The following is an 18,109-nucleotide window of genomic DNA, read 5'->3' on the forward strand; positions in this document are numbered from 1 at the left end:
ATCCATTTCGTTTTCTGGTTTCATTAAGTGCCGGTGCTGGTGAGCTTAATGTGAGGTGGGCCCCAAAACAAAACTGGCTTCGGGTCGGCTCTGCACTCGTTGATTTAAACCACCTATAACTCCATTTTGCTTTCAATATAAAGGTCGATCATGCAGTCACATTCCTCAGACATTGACGGATGTGTAATTTTGGAGGATATTTACTGTAATAACTCTAAATGTAATTAATGATCACATTTTTTAGACTCCACTAGATGATCGTTTTTAATCAAGTCATAGGCTCGGAAAACTTAAGTTGCAAGCCATTCAAGAGTTTTTGTGTATTTCTCTGTGCCTGTTTACTTGAAATGTACAGTAAACGTTTTGAACAGCCTTATTGATCCCAATAATAAGTTATCTTTTCAACACACCCGAGTGAGTCATTCATTCACTATGCAATTACCACGAGGAACAACATCCAGGCCCGACGGACAGTGATGTCTTCCAAAACCTTTAGCACATCAGCTTTCAAAGAAAAGCTTTTTGACATTTCGCTAGGTTGCATTTTTCACAATTTCCTCCTTAAAAGTTGCCTTCTTCTTAAAGACCACTGGGTGTCGCTCCAGAGCGTCCAATATCGCCTCGGTGCTCTTATTCCCTCGAATATTACCCCCCTCTGCTCTCTGCTGTGTGTGCGGGTGCGTTGTGTGTTGGATAGAAAGTCAGCCTGGTTTCCAGCTGAGTGCTTGCGCTCTCGCAGCGTGTGTGTGTGTGTGTGTGCGTGTGTGTGTTGTCATTATTATCCACTCTGCTCCCAGCTCAGAATGGCCAGATTCACTCAGACTGAAACAAGAAGGCAGCACCATCCACAGCAGTCCCAGCCCGCTCACTCCAGCCTGGTTTTCACCGGACCGGGGGCACCACCGACCCACCAACCATTACTACTTCTCCCACATCAGCACCAGTACCCTCAGCTCACATTCCCGAAACCCATGAACGGGTCAGAACCCATTTCAATTCATCCGGAGAGCGGCAACATGAAAGACCAAGATGCCATTAAGCTGTTTATCGGGCAGATACCGAGGAACTTGGAGGAAAAAGACCTGAAACCCCTGTTTGAACAGTTTGGGAAAATCCACGAACTGACAGTTCTCAAGGACCGATACACCGGCATGCACAAAGGTAACGTGTCGCGCCACATACGGTCGCCAACACCACTTTATAATTTCCTAATATCGCTTGTGATATTTAGCTTATGAATTTTCTAATGCGACTTTAATTTTTTTTTTTTTTCATTTTTACATTTGGTCCAAACAATTTGTCAGTTGAGAGGCTTCTATTATTCCCCTGGTTTCCCCCAATATTTTTTAGATGTGTCTGTTACAACTCGATTTTTCAGCGTTTATATTCTCATAGAATTCAATGTGTCAGAATACATCCTCCGTTATTATGAGCGCTTCTCTTTCACGAACAATTCCTTACAGGGTTTTTTTTGGTTGTTGTTTTTGTTTTGTAATCGAAGAGTGTTTCTTTGCGCTCCTAAAGTGGGGCAGAGGCGCTCGAAAAGGATGCATTTTTAAAGAGCCTTCCCTTGCCAGTCCCATCTTTTTTTTTTTTTTTTTTTTGTCTGCGGAGGGACGGCATCATTTATTCATTCACATGCTTTCTTTAACATCCCTTCGCGTGGGAGTGGGAGTTGGGGCCGGGCGCAGAGCCGTCACAGCTAAATCTGTGTAATTCTACAGTGTCTCCGAAGGGCGCAGGAACTGTCACAAGATGACGGACGCTGCCACGGAGATTGTGATGCCGACTGCGCTTGCCTCGGCTGAAGTGGGGAAGCCGAGGCCAGCAGCGGAGGGGATGTAAATTCACTCAGCCCACACTGTGCAGGCGAGAGTGACAACTTCCATCCTCCTAAGGCCCAATGAAAGTTGTTTAGGAAGACATTACTGTGAGCTTATGTGTTCAGAGCAAACTCCCACGTCCACTCTACATGTTGGACATCAAAATCAAATTTTATTTTCAGCACACGGAAAGCAAAACGACTTGGAATAATCTTTGGCATTTAGACTGTTCTGATTAGACGTCCTTCGATTTAAATTTTCATCAATGCATACAGAGTTTAAGGCTTTTACAGGATCGCAGCTGCAATGGGAACAAGGATACACATCCACCCATCCGCTATGACTTGCATTGTAAATTAGAGTGTTGTAGGTGTCTATCTCCAGTATGTTGGGTGAGAGGGGGTGTACGTCCTGGACAGGTCTGCAGTTATCACAGAGCAGCCCAAAGGCCCCCAGGTCAAACAACCATGCATGCACACACTCACAACTAAGGGTAATTTAGAGTAATCAGTTAACCTATAACAATAATGTTTTTAGGGCTGTGAGAGAAACCTAGAATCCCTGTGACGGACCGGAAAGCCATTTTAAAAATGTTATTTAATCTTTATTTAACCAGTGAAGTCCCATTGAGATTAAAAATCTCTTTTTTTTGAAGGGAATCCTGGTCAAGAGGTAGCAGCATGTCTGAATTTGAAGCCAGAACCTTCTTGCTGCAAGGCAACAGTACTAACAACTGCTCCACCGTGCAGCCCCGTGATGTTTATCACACTGACAATAAATTATTGACTTGACTTAAGAAGGCAGGCCCAGATATGCCCAGTGGCACTCCACGGTTCATTCTGGGGGCTCACTCCCAAGGCCTTCTCTGGTCAGAGAAGATATACAGTTCATCCACTGGGCTCTGGGTCTGCCCTTGGGTCTCATCTCAGTGGGACATGCCCTGAAAACCTATGAAGCAAGGCACCCAGGAGGAATCCTGATCAGACACCCGCCCCCTCCAAAAAAACTCAACTGACTTCTTTTGATGTGGAGGAGCAGTGGCTTTTCTTAAAGCTCAAGTTTTTTTCCCATGTTCAACCACTCTACAGGGAGGCTCAATTAAGTCTCCTGGATTTTGCCCTTGTAGATGTTATTCATATCTCTTGACCACAGATGAGTCAAAACATAGACTGAGAGACATAGGGGTGCACCGAAATAATGTCATGTTTGCAGATGTGACTTGAATTCATCTGTTCACCTTCTGCACCATCCTGTTATCACTTATTAAGGAAGAAATCAAGATACTTAAACACCTCTCTTGAGTCAAAGACTAGCCACTGGTCTGGATAGAGCAATCCAGCGTTTTCAGGTTGAAAGATGATTTGGATTTTGAGGAGCTAAAAACTTGGCCCATGTATCGACATATCTTTTAAGATGACTGTATATGTCGCCTGCTGGGGAAAGACAAGAGGAATGATGTCCTTTGGGCAGCAGCAGAACTTTGATAGCGAAATATTTGCTATGGTTTACAACACCACTGCTTTTTCATAATTGGGTCGCAGGTTTAAAGTGGTACACACATTGAAACTTAATGGCACCCACTTCAGTTCTAAAATAGTCATACTTTAAGTTATTAGCATAACCTATTGCTGCCATAAGATTTTTCTTGGTCAGTTACTTTTGCAAAAGTTACTTTTGCAAAAGTAACTGAATAGCTATAACTAAGCATATTTAAACAATTTTTGAAAACCTTTGGTTTTAAAACTGTTAAAAAAAGTTCTGTTAAACCATTCCCACCCTTTTAAAGTCATTTTAATAAGATGTGAAGAAAGAATATCATAGTGACTTGAGTTTTCTTCATTGTGGAGCAGAAAGTAATGTAGTTCTTCCCTTACCCCTACAGGATTTTGCACATTGCGCGAAAGCTGGCTGAAAGTCAGCTGTTACACTTTCTCTCAATGATGAGAAAGACCGATTTAGCCGCTTCTGAAATAAATTATTTTCAGTTTTTAAAAATAGGCACATTTAAGGAGCATAATTACTTACTATCATTAAGGTAAAGCAGTTTGGGACTTTGGGTAAAAGTCTGTGCATTAAGCACCAGCACATATATAATTTATATATATAACGTAAAGGTCATTTGCAAACATTGGTTATTTGTGGTCTGAGAAGTTGCTGTCAAAATGTGAAAGTTAGATTAAGTGAGATTGGTCAGTGTGTCCAGAACCGCCTCGGAACAGTCGTACTGAGTCCCCGTTTCATTCGGATACGAAAGGTTGAAGCTGAATACCGCCATCAGACCCTTTATTTCCCTGCTGAAATGTGAGGCAATATTTGATGTCAGTTTGTAGAAAAGAAAGATTTATTTTTTCAATGTAGCCTTCATTTGCCATCCGTGGGCATGTGTTTATTTTATATGTGTGTGTGTGTGTGTGTAGGGGTGCGCGTGTCGGGGTGTGTATACCCTACAATATCATTGCCTGGAGTTGCGTAATGATTGCAGTATTTGGCTGCTGAGTAAATTTTGTCCAAAAAAAGGTTCAGACTGTTATACATGCAGCTCGACACTTTGGTTTGACATATATATGTGTACATATACATACACACACATCACACACACGCACGCACGCACGCCTGCCCCCCCACACATATACTATCATATACAGTATGTGTGTGTAACCTATTGCTATCATAAGATTTTTATGATAGCGTGTGTCATAAAAATCTTTATTATTATGTGTGTGTGTGTGTGTTTGTGTTTTGAAAGGGTTTTCTCTGATTTCTTTAAAGTATTATATATAATATGTTAATTGGACAATCCATGTTTGACTTGTAAACAAAAAAAAAACTTATTTCTGTAATTTAGATGTGTAATTTTGTTTATCGATAAACAAACGTGGCATATTTAAATAGAATATATAAACAGAAAGATATTGAGTTGAGGTCATCTCCTTGATTTAATGCAACATATAATTTCAAATCTGCTTTTCAAAGTGAATATTTATCCCCATTCAGAAGCTTGCAAACAACTAATTAATACAAGATAAGTAGGGTTCATCAAATTAAATGTCTTAGAATGTAATGATGCCTGGCCACACAATTAACAATACACAATCAAACCCTAATATGTCAGTGATCTTTCAGAGTTAATCATGCTGTTAGGCAGAATGGGATTATGGAGCATGCATTCTGATGGGGAGACAGGGACAGCGCCCTCTCTAAGAGGTGCATTAACTCTGACAAACACTCAGATGGACAGTACTATTTGCACAAATTTGTTTTCATTATCCTAAATGCTGTGCATTCTGTCATTTTGATTTTTGTTTCATTTCCGATGCACTCTCCATATTTGTTACTTTCCTTTCATCTTTTTTCAACTGTTTTTCCTCTTGGTAATCCATGGGGGAAAACATGGAATTAGTTTGTAAAGCGTGATAATAATGCATGGCCATAATAACTTGACTCAAGAGGATTAGCAAATGTGCATTGTCTGAAGCAGCGGTCTCCTGGGTGATCAGTTGGTTGCCTCCCTAAACAGTGGCTGCCTCTCCCAATTAAAAATTCAGTCCAGTCTGCCTCTTCAAATGATTAATTCTGCCCACGCTGTCAATGGCCTGCCAATTGTTGTCGCCCAGCCGGTATTAATAGGTAGAGGATTTCCTGATGTTGAATTTATCACACGGTGGAAACTTCTCCCTTTGGCTCTAATTAGCTTATGTTTATAGCACATGCAGAGCACACTCTTAGACATTTATGCACATGCATATATGCAGAACTAAGGTTGTTTTTTTTAAGTGTTCTAGATCCTCAACTTCCTTCCTTCCTTTCTTTTTTTTCCCCTCGTTTGCATCTGTTTTGTTTATTTCACCAATTTACTATCCCTGGCATGAAAAAGCGGATGTATTTATGGAAAGCAAACGTCTCTGGACAGATTATGCCCCACGAGCTCCCCTCATGCAGTTAAGTAACACGCAATCACATCAGAGTGAAAGAGCATACGTGATTCGGCTCAGCAGATAGACAGACAAACCTTCCCTGAGTTGCTCCAATTCGCTGGCCAAGGCAAACCTGATATCAATATTAAGCTTGTGTCGGCTATCATTCTGTTAATGCATTTATAAATGGAGATATTGCCGTAGACCACAGCCAAGCAGAAGCATATTAAATCACGGAATAATCTGATGAAATATTTATTCAAGTTATTTTTTTTTTCCCCCTCCTCCGAGCGAGTCTGATAGATAGGGTTTCTCGGCGATTTGCTCCCTGAAAAGACAGAGAAATAACAGAATAATTTCCACACATTATATTTGCCAAAACCACATAATAGGGTATTTTGAGAATGCAGTTATAAGTTTGCACAATGGAGTTTGTAGACTGAGGCTCTGCTTTTTAAAGCAACCTTTCTATCTTTAATAACAAATCTGAATCCATGTTCTTGTCCATAATGTGTGCGCCTTATGGTAAGTGTCAAAGATCATGGTAGTGTTGTAGGACAGCATCCCCCCCTGAGGAAACAGATGGGGCAAACTCACAGATTATAAATAAAACTGTAGATGTGGCATAGATGGTCCATGCACATTGCATAAAGGTACTGTGGCATTGTATTAATTATGTAATGCATTCCTGAAACTGGTGTCTCTTAGAACAGGGTTTTGTATCGTTGAATCACATCTGAACTTTAGAAGCATTCTCACCCAGGCTCAAATCTGCCTATACCAGCCGTGTGGCATAAATACTTGTGTGCATGTATGTGCAAAAGCCTATATGTCTGTCACTATGCCGTATGTTAACATTTCACATAGACTGCTGCAAAGGAAGCAGGCTATTTGCAGGTGACAGGCGGCAGGCTCTGTATACCAAGACAACCCAGTTGCAAAGCAAAAGTTAATATTCAATTCAGATTTATTCAAGCTACTCCTTGTTTCAAACGCGCTTTTTTTTTTCTTGGTTACAAAACATTGACCAACAAATAGCAATTTGATTACTGAAAAATGTTATTTTTTCCTCATTTTTGTTCAATTTGCGCCTTCAATAATTTTTGGCCAATTTTCCAAAAATAATTCCAGTATGTTGTAGCTTTACAGCAGTTTATTCTCCTAATATTTAAATATTTTTGATAAATTGTTGGAGCTAAGTAATCCAAAAACTGCTGAATTCACACAAATAATTAGATTTAGTTGCACATTATTTTCTGAAGATTTTATCCTAAACCATAATTGATTCTGATCTTTGTCGGCCTGTCTGATTTATTTAATGGGAGAGGTTATCACCCCTGATTAAAACCAAAATAACTTATTGATAATAAATAATAATAATAATATTCATTGAAGTCTCAAATTCACAAATTTTCGACCAGAATAGATTTCAGAAAATTACTTTCAATCATAGAGTGTCACTGCAGGACAGAAGCATCCAAAGAAGTCTCATACAAATGGAGCAAAACTGCTGATGGCAAAGATACTAAAAAGATCTTTTGCAAATAATAAGCCTATCACCAAGAATATATGGCTAGCTACCTTACTAGTTAATTCAGTTTAACTTATTACTTTTATTTGTCGTTTATTTTTGTGCTGGGAAAAGAAAATTTGTGAGACCTAAGTCAGATAAATAGCGGTAGCAACTCCTGAAGTGAGCAAATTGTGAATATGTCTTTTTGCCATTTCAAGTCATAGAACAGTGACAAATATGGTTTGGCATCCAACACTAATGGTAGCTACCATAATCACTCAGAGCAATAATATCCAACACCTCTGGTTCTTTAGTGTGAAACTAAAATGTGCGGGCTCGGGTCTGATGTGATTCCCAAATATGAGATCCAATACTTCTGAGATAAATCCAAGGTGCCATTAGTCTGTTTGCAGCTTTGCTAAATGACTTTCTAACAGAGCGATATTCATTTTTACTACATTTTTCTCATGGATTGACACTGATCTAATGTCTCTTTACAGATGGGCTGCATTCAGTAATAATCCAGATTTAATAAACATCTGACTTGTGTGGTCCTTTTAACATTACTGGTTAGGTTGTAGGAGCACAGCCATTTCATAAAGATTTGAAGAAGAAATAATGTCCCTACTGTTTAGCGTTTCTTCTGACTTTTTGTTTAGCACATGAGAGGAAAGGCTAGTTTCAGACTTCATGCAGTTATATGCAGTGATTTAATTTAGCTAATGTGGAATAAAAACCTATGTCAGGGCTGGTGAGCAAAAGTCACTGAGCCAAGCAGTAAAAACACTCGCTTTGCAATCTTTAAATGCCTGTAAATATTGTAATAAGCAACAGGGTTTTCCTCATAAAAAATGCAGCAGCTCAACGAGTACTGACAGGCGCTATGGGTCCTGAGTTCAGGATGAGGCGCGCTGCCTCACCTTCTCCCTCTCCCTTGCTGGTTTCTGCTGTTTTCCCCATAGAGATTGGCAATCTCAGATGCCGACGAGGAAAAGCAATGGTGGAAGTTAACGTCTGCACACCAGACTCACCTGACTTTTATTCTCTCTACGCATCTTTTTTCTCTGTTAATCTCTAACTGAGAGAGCCTTCAGGTGGATTGATTTTCTGCTCCAATGCAACATTTATTATGGCTTGCAGTATATAACACTTTCAGCACGTTGTAAGGACTGGTATTCCATGACCTTTGTGGAATATGCTTGCTCTTAATGGGTGCCTGAAGCATGGATGGGCATGTGTACATGTGCAAACATGTCTAAGAAATAACATAAAAAAAAACTTTTATCAGAGAGACTTATTTATGAAATGTCAATCACTTGTGCGTATAGCAAGTTCTTTGGAGATTTTTTATTTATTTTTTGGCCTTTGAAGAAGCCCCAAATACTCGTTTCTTGGTTTGAATGACAATTTAAAAACCCTATGCTCATTATGATTTAATGAATTGAGGGAGGGCTGAATGGCTACCCCTATTAGGCACTCTGTGGTGAACTCCCAGAAAACATTTTACTAAGGCTGCAGGATATTAGGAAAACCTACAAGAGGCGATAATATTAGTGAAATGATTTATAAGAAATATTTAGCAGTGTTTAATTTTTTTTGCTTTGGGTTCATTGTAAAGAAAAGTAATAGTTTCTTAATGACATTACTACTGTTTTTATACTGCATTAAGCACGCTAATGCACACTCTCATACAATAAAGGATCTGTCCTGCTGTGGGCTGGTGTCTTCCAAAGGCCCTGGGGACCTTATTGAAATCCCGCAAAGTTTTTAATAATACTCTGGTGGTCTGCCAAAAAAAATTTAAAAAAAAAAAACTAAAATTGGATTTTTAACAAAATGGCAATTCAAAATAGATGGCCAAATCAACATAATGGCTTCCCAGACACACATGGTTTCCTCCTTGGACATGTCAGCCCCCAGATTTAGATCATAGGAAAAACCTCTGGGGAACTGACGACCTCTCTAAATAAGAAAACAGCGTAATGAAACTCCAGAAACCCTGCTGTGGCTTTGTGTAGTTCTGCCCATCCCTCTGACAACTTTCTAGAGGTGGACCTGCCACAATGAAGAGCGTGAACTGAATTATTTTGAATCTGTTTTGGTTCACATTTATTTTTTATAGGTAGAGTTGACCGAGACATAGAAGCTTGCTGCCTATATGTTTTGTTTGCAGAGCACTGTGGCCAACATAGCAGACTGTGGTCTTATACAGTAATATGGTGTGTAAAGGGGGGAGAAAAAAAGGTGCGACCAAAGCAGGAAGGGTTGATGTTGTTTAATGCTAAAGTTGTGTTTGAGCCTGGCGATGCGCTGATTCATTCTAACAGGAAAATAAAATAAGGGGGATGGGGCAAGAGAGAAGATTTTAAGGCAGTGTTTTGTGATAATCCTTCTCCATTTTGGAACAGTTCAGGAGAACTCATGCGATAAAGCCTTGTACAAGCCTGGAAAAATAATAAGTTATTTGTCTTGCCTTATAGTGCTTTGCCCTTGGAGGGCTTGCTAACCCCCATGTTTTGGCCAAAAAAACAATCACAGATTAGTCAAGCTGTCACATGTTTCTGATTGCCAAACGTTTGAGCCCTTGATGTTGGCGCGAATGAACAATGCATGAATGTCGAACTTGTATCTGCCTGAGAGTGCATGTAAACACAATGCTTTGTGGATATGCCTCAGCACCGCCGACCAATCCTTCTCTGTCACACAGCCCAGTGTGACGGAGAGGAATTGGACAACGTGCTTGGGCACATGCATGCAGAGGAAGGGGTGGGGGCCCAAAAGGCAAATGACAGACAGACACATGGCACAGAACAATGGCTGTATGGGCAGATGGATAAGTGGAGGGGGGAAAAGATGAAGTGTTTGTCAAGAGATGCAGAAACAAATGGCAGCTTTTATCCTGAGGCTTTGGGAAAAAGGAGTGATGGTTCAGCTTGGGACACGTAGGGCAAATCACACAGGGTGAGTGGCATTTTGGCATAGGGCACGGGATGCATGGATGGTGGAGGGGGAGGAGCTCCTCAGGGCAGCAGCTCACCTGGAGCTCTCTCATAGCAGCAGTTTGAAATAATCCAAATATTACCACTAAAACTACCGGCGCCAATTAATGTTCCTCATTAGACTTAATTTGATTCCATAATAACTAATTAGTTGAAAAACATGTATGTTGCAATTTTGACAACACAGATAATCTTTATTGAATTAAATTAAACACATTTATCGCAAGTAGGAATTATGTACAGATCAATGCTCCAACGAAACGTATCAAGTAAAAAAAAAAAGACTTGTCTGTTCATCCTCCGGTCCATTCAGGAAGTGAGAAGATGCATGCTGTTCAGCAGTGCTATAAATAGGAACCGTGTGGTATTTCTGTGGTAAAATAGGTTAAGCTGGCATCGCTGCACTGCTGGCATGACATCACTGACTGCCTGCCAGCGTTACCCAAAAAATTGCTCCCGCACTCCGCTCTGAAAGAGAGAGGACAAGAATAAAAGGGGAGAGACTGTGTGAGAAGCTATGGGGGGCAGAGCAGTTTCCTAGCCCTTTCCATAGTTTTTCCTTGTATTTTCCATCCATCCATTCATCCATCCATTCATCCATCCATCCATCCATCCATCCATCCATCCATCCATCCATCCACATCCATCCATCCATCCATTGAGGCTTTGTACCAGAGATATGTCACATTTGCATTTTTTACTCATATTTTCCTGTGTTTCACTCTGTGATGAAAGCAAACTGCTTGCCAGACTGTGTTGAGGAGAAAGATGAGAGATGGAATTTGTGTTTCTTTCTTCATCATCCAATATTAATTTAGTTTAATGAGCAGAATATATGGACTTTATGCAAGCTCCAACGTGGAACCTGATCTGAGATTTAATGTTCAGCAGAAGATCGGATTTAATTTAAAAAATGACTCCTCAAACTAATTAATGGATAACAGGTTCCTATGTCTTATTAGCATCTGTCTGTCTGTCTGTCTGTCTGTCTGTCTATCTATCGTCACATCTTCATTAGGAGAACAGTATTTCTGGTATAATCTGGGCTAAATGTGGTTTGTAGGAAATTTAAGTCGATGCAATTAACACCCTTGTGCCTGCTTGTTAGTCACACCATTAGAGGTAATCATTAGTCTTCTTCAGCTCCAGCGGTGACATGAGATAAATAAATAAAAAGTCAGGAAGGTTGGACAGTATACATTTTAGGTAAACATATCACTATGCAGGAGTACAGCATGTTGTTTTACATATTGCTTGGGGAAAAAAGAGAAGAATTTTAAATTTGTTTATTAAAGGAGACAGCTTTAGGCTTTAATCTGAAGATTTTAATATAAGCACACAACCCCCTTGGGTTGTGACTGACAGGGCAATGCATCCTGTATATGATGCCTGGTGTAGCAATAACTACATATGAGTAGATTTAGCTTTTTCCTTTTGCAGGGGTCGTTTATACCTAACCTGCCTTACTATGGTTTGGTAATGCCTCGTTTAGTCAGAATAACTATTTAATTACTAAATAGTTAGTTCTTTAAAAAAGAAGGCCTGACATTGCCACTAGTTAAGACAGGGGAGGAAGGAGATACCGCTTCGTTGCTTAATCGAAGCGTCTGCTGTACCCGCCGTTCAATGCTCTGTTGAACCACAACATTTTGTTATATTTGTGAAACTTGAATTATAGTAAATGTAGATCTCTGGCTATTGATTTGCTAAATCGTTTTTATCCACTCCATAATTACACACTTTTTTTTGTTAATAAATATAAGTGGAATGGAAAAAGTGGAAATCAGACAAATAAAAACTATGAAAGTGATTAAAAATAAAATGGATTTCATTTGGCCCTACATATACCACCAGTTGTACTTGTGCTACAGTTTGAGAATATAGGCAATAAAGAAAACGAGAATTAAGAACAGATTAACAAATAAAGGTGTCTGACATAAATTTAAACTACCGAGACAAAGCTCTTTTTGTTCTAGCAGTCCATTCTCATGATAGCCATTATAAACACATAAGTAGGTTAGACATACTACAGATAGATGAGGAGGAAAGACATATGCCTTCCCTCCGTACTCCTCCTGCAACCAGTCTGTCCATGCACCTTCTGGACCTTTGAAGCTGTGTCTTTTAAGGTAACTTTCAATTTGTAAAATCAAAGGGGCTTAGAACCTGAGCCTTCTCTTAGTCTGCAGTCATTTTGCAGCTGCCAGTCATCTATGATTTTAGCTTGTCTAAGATCTATTGATCTGTCTCAAAGGCTGTACTGTCTTTCACCTCTAGTAAGAGGAAAGGAATCATTTGGCATATTATGTCTAATATGCAAATCAGAGACATTACACAAGGATGTTACAACAGCTTGACATATTCTTGCACTGTGTTATATAATACAATGGATGGCATATGGTAAACAGTGATAACCGAACAACAACAAAAGAAAAGATTCTTACTATTTCCTAGTTGCATTTTTGTTTGTTTTTGTGAGTGGCTGTTCCAGTTCATAAAGACGGGGAGATGTAGTTTTCTGACTTTGAATCAGGCAACGGCTTAGAGAAACTTTTATTGATTTCTGTACATCCCTTGGCTGGGGCAGCCTTGGAGGGAGGAAGGGAGGAACAACGGCTTGGAGAGACGGCACTTGGCAGGTAAACTCTTGTTGACCTCCCAGAAGTAACACAGCGGGAGGCAGTAAGTGTGAACCTACACATTATTTACAGCCACAAAAAACTCCATCCATTAACAGTGTCAATTAGCCTGCTCGTCTGGGATGCAGTTCACTGGATGTCTTTATAGATCGGGCAATCGCTTTAATAGTGTAAAGCTACAGACGGGTGGAAGACTCCTGCGATCAAGCCACATATTAAAAGATGGTTTAGTTGACTTGAGGATGGGAAATTTGCAGTGAGATATGATGTCGCCTGCATCAGCTGCTTAGTAATACTATTTTCTTATCAGAAACGACTTGACACATAACAACTTTTGAAAGAATTTTTTTAATGGTTGATTATATATGAAGTGCAAATTGTGCCTGGACAGAACTATATAACCTCAGAACCGTAAACTAAATTCAGAGAAGTTGTGAGAACTTCTCTACATGAATGAATATGACGGCGTCTTTATCTCTGTTCTTACCCTGAAATATGTACAGGAGGTTTGCTACATTTATTTGACATCAAACAATTCATACAAAAATCTACATATATATATGGTAGATTCTGTAAATACACTCATACCAACACAGTCACTCCTTTGGGATGTGCTCCTTATGGATCTGTTTGACTGATTCTAGTAGGATAGTATACTCTGTGAGAGCAAGTAGCAACAAATCAATGGATGAGATCCTCCACTCAGGGGTCAGAGAGAATACCATGGAGGGTGAGGGGACTATTTCTTACCCTCATGATATACATTGAAGCTTCTCGGTTTCTCTGCAGGATTCATAGTCCCCCAGCTTACTGCTCCAGGTGATGGGATAATGGGAGCGGGCCCTGTAAGGGGAAGAGAAATGAAGGATGTTTTGAAGCTGGATGCAGCAGATAACGGAATGGGCTGACTGATGAAGGGGCGATAGAAGATTGGGTTTGAAGTCATGATCAACAGATATTTGTAGAGGAGAGTTTCTGGCTTCCTTTAGGTTGAGCGTCTATTTTAATTAGGGTTTACAAGCGCTGCCGGGCTACAGATTTTATTATACCATCATTACAAGCCCATTTGGCCAGGACAGAGAAAATATTGTTCTTGGAAGAATGACTGAGAGCAGTGTGGTAAGTTCCTGCCAAGCTCCGCTTAATGAAACTTATTTGTCTTTTATCACTCTGAAACATAGTTTATTGTCAGATCCAGTATATATTGTGATCATAAGGACTGATTCAATCTGTTACAACGTTCCCTGGAACCAAACAGATGACCCACCTCATGATCAGCCTGCGTCAGTAAGCTAACTGTGTTCAGGTCTGGCAGCGACTCAGGTCATCAGCACATCGTCTCACTGCTCACGATGTGTGTTTCGTCTTCCTTTCCTACTTAAGTTCCTCTAGAGTCCCACATGACAATTAATGATATAAGCGAACCATTTACCAAAAGTGAGAGCCTTTTCCTAAAAGTGCAAATGATGTGAGAGCTAACAGACAAGATCAGTGCCAGGACTGGCTCTATTTGTGCTAAATCCACACTTTCTGGCCAAGAAAATGCCGCGGCAAGAGCAAGTTAACACTTCGTTTTTTTCACACTGGGGTAGCTTGGCTCCTCTGGGCAAAAAGATACAGAATATGGATGAAATGAAGATACCAAAAGTGAAGGGAAAATAAGAAATTGACAATCAGATTTGACTATTTAGTAGAACACAATTAATTTCGTCTCCATGCGGTGATGAGTCAGGTTCAACTATAGAGGTGGTTGATAAAAGTTTGGACCTGCTTATAGATACAGGACAACAATCCCAACCGACTGAATGAATAATATTAAAATTTAAAATTTTACATCTGCTATATGTTGTATAAAATGTACAATCTAGGGTTGAGCGATATGGCTGAAAAACATATCACAATATAAGCTTTTCATATCAGTTGATTTTAATAATTATTGATTAATTTTACCTGCCAGGCATGTTTTTGATGATATAAAGCTGAAAAAAGTCAAGTCACATAATGCCCTCCTTTTTTGGGCATCACTGCAATGGCCACAAAGAGCTAACTCTGGAGCATATCAGTTCAATTTCTGTGATAAGTAATATTAAGATAAAATTTTAATATCGCTGTTATTTTGTATAAATTAATCATGGTTATTAATATTCTTTAAAGTGTTTAAAAGCATGTTAAAATGTGCAGAAAATGCAACCAGAGTCAAGTATTGGAGTCCTTTTAAGGCTGAAAATTCCCCATTTAACTTTTTACCTCTTCTGTCAAAACAGAAACCATCTAATGTTGTTTTTTGTATCCATAGTCAGTATTCTTCGTAATTTGCTTCAATACACTTACTTTACTGTAATTTTGCTATTGTAGTTATATTTATTTAGGCACTGTACGTGAAGTCATGTTCAGGGCAATGGTCACTATTTTGCCTTATGTCCACTACTTAAATTACTCAAATTTATGCCTACCAATGAGACATTTTGTGATATACTTTATTCTAGTTTTAATAAGTCGTCATGTAACTAATGTGTAATGCGGTATCCACTACCAGGAGACTACTAATGAGCTTTTTTTTTAGTTTTGTCAGGGGTCCTTATTTGTTATATATTTTATATTAACTGGCCAAAACGGGGATGGAAATATGGCCATATACAATATTTTGAGAACATTGTACAATTAAATACAATTTTAGGGCTTTTTAACCCCATAATCCAATAACATAGTATACTCCAACAAAAAATTTGTTGTCACTTTTTAAATTTCTGGGTAGAAAAATGTTTGTTTACAAATGCAAAATAGAATAGAACATAATAGATGTACTAGCTGGAAAGTGAGAGGTAAAATGGAAGCATGCAGATTCTCACAAGGGAAAACATAATAACAAAAAATAAGAAATAAGAACTGTACAGTAAGGGCAACTTTATAAATTAGAGAAAAAAACCCACTATACTGTTATCAAAAATAGCACACTCAGATTCAAAGAAATGTGCAATGAGCAGGACAATTTAAAACACGTAGCCTAAATATAAAAATAGGAAGTCACAAAATAACAATGTGTACGTAGGAAATAGATCTGGGTTGCCATTCTTTACTATTTTAAACCTTCTGTACTGAAATATAATGTCATAATCCAAAAAGCCAGTGACAATTGGCTTTCTGAGGGGAACAAAGTGGCGAAGGGTGCAGCGCGGATGCCACAATTGGAACGACACGTGTGAAGGAAGAGCACTTCGCTCAGTCTCCCAGACAACACTCTTTTAATTACATGCCAATTAAGTAGAGTGGAGATGGTGAGATTCGGAAGATTTCTTTTGTACCAAACCTGGAGTTGCAGTAGGTGATGAGAGGCAAGTGTGGAGAGAGCAGAGAGGAGGTAAGGATTGCAAAGAGTTTCTTCTCCTCGGAGCTGAAATCAATGTGTGAGATAAAGCTGTGTTAGGTTTCTGTCAGATGATGCAGAGGATCATCTCCTCACAGTAAGAAGGCTTCCCCCGGTGCTGTGTCAGCAGGCTTTGATTACAGTGGCTTTTTTGTTGTGTTTCAAACAATTTCATCATGCCCACCCTTCCACCCCCTCCCACACACACTTTCTGCATTTGGTATGCAACGCAGCTCTGGCAATTTGTACGTGTTTGGATTCCAATTATGGAGTTGTTAAAGCCTTTTTGCCTGTGGCCTGCAAATTCTTATTAAGCCATACATTAAAGAGCACAGAATCACATTTAAATGGAGTTCATGTTTCTCTTTTGTTTCACAGTGTTGTGGTTGTTATTAATTTATTTGCAAAGCCCTATGCATTACACATTAACAAATAAATCGTCTTTCTGATTGTAATGCAAAATACTTGTTTCGTATTCAGAGACAGGGGCACCATTTGTCAACAACAACAAGCCCAGAGAGACCAAACGAGAAAGAAGAAAACCAAGAGCCCTGATAGAGCCATTCCATTTTACCCTCGCTGATTAAAGAAACAAACAAGCCCAAAACTGAGGCTTTTTGCATCGTGTTAGCTTTTTTTTTTTTGCACGCTGATGCAGAAGAGTGACAGTTCTTTGAAGAGCATTGTGGTTAATTGAGTGATTTACTTGGTGATGGCAATTGAAAATCATTAGGTTAGGGCTGCTGGGACACAGGAGGTCTGGGATGATGACATCGGGGTCACAGTTGGCGACCTCCAAGGTCCTGACCCTTAAAAAACTCCATTACTGCCTGCCGTTCACAGCCAGCAGCTTGCTGACACTTCATAAAATAAACAACCTCATATTTAACACATAATATTAAAATTTGAAGAGCACATACAAAACCACAAAACTTTTTCAGGCATTCCTATCAGTGCTACGCTAGACACACAGCCACACTCTGTTAAGGCACAGGAAATATGGTTCATGGATGAATAAAAGCGATCTTGTATGAGGCAAGAAAAATGGACTGGAATATTGTCTGTGTAAAGACACTTAATACATCACCACCCACTGAATACATTTGGTTGATGAAATGAGATCCAGAATGCAAGGGCTGCTAATAAACCATCTTCAGAGTGGCAGAAATATGATGCATGCTGACCCATATGAACCTCATTAATAGAACACAAGCAAATCTATTTATCCAGATAGTCAGGGCAAAAATGATTGCCTCAGTACTCGGTCTCCTTTCTCCCACATTTCTTTGCCTCTGTGTCTATTTTTCTCAGCTCTGCTTTTCCCTTTCATTGTATTAAATGTGTACAGATGTGTGATATAATTACATTTAGTCTCTGCACTGGTTTAGATTGGATATGGGATTCCTTACATTGGAAATTCTCATTTCCTCCATTTATAAATGTATCTGAGTAAATATGAAGTGATTTAAGGGTACTAAGTAGTTCATAATTTTGTTCTTTTTGCCCCAATCACACAACTGCATATCACATGATAATAAGCAAATTCAGCTTAAATGAACTCCAGTATAATTTTTCTACACATCCGATATAGCAGTATGGATGATGTGATCTCAGCCTAAACCAGAACGACACTGACTCTTTGGATTTTATGAAACATGACAGTAAAGATGCAGTATGCTGCATGAACCCTGCTTTGAATTTTGTGCTAGTGCTTCTTAAATGTCAGATATGGTCATTACTTGACTCACTTCGGCATACTGAGTGCTTGAAATGGCTCCAACAGAAGGTCGACCTGACATAGATTCTTATAAATTCAGCTAATAATTATAGTGCATTGCGATTTCATCTCCAGATAGA

The 18,109-nt window shown here is 39.3% G+C and overlaps 1 protein-coding gene across 11 annotated transcripts in view; it reads left to right on the forward strand.

The window, feature by feature from the left end:
- Positions 1-681: 681 nt before the first annotated feature.
- The window catches only part of celf5a (cugbp, Elav-like family member 5a), a 242,550-nt gene continuing 225,122 nt past the window's right edge, over positions 682-18,109 (forward strand). For 8 of the 11 annotated variants that reach the window (XM_028028416.1, XM_028028417.1, XM_028028421.1 and 5 more), the window contains exon 1: positions 683-1,161. In XM_028028416.1, the coding sequence (XP_027884217.1) occupies positions 804-1,161 (358 nt within the window). In that variant the 5' untranslated portion in view covers positions 683-803. Of the gene's footprint in view, positions 1,162-18,109 lie in introns of all 11 variants that reach the window. The other 3 variants (XM_028028419.1, XM_028028426.1, XM_028028423.1) reach the window with 2 other exon arrangements.

This window comes from Xiphophorus couchianus, chromosome 9 (assembly GCF_001444195.1).
Source record: "Xiphophorus couchianus chromosome 9, X_couchianus-1.0, whole genome shotgun sequence".
NCBI lineage: Eukaryota > Metazoa > Chordata > Actinopteri > Cyprinodontiformes > Poeciliidae > Xiphophorus > Xiphophorus couchianus.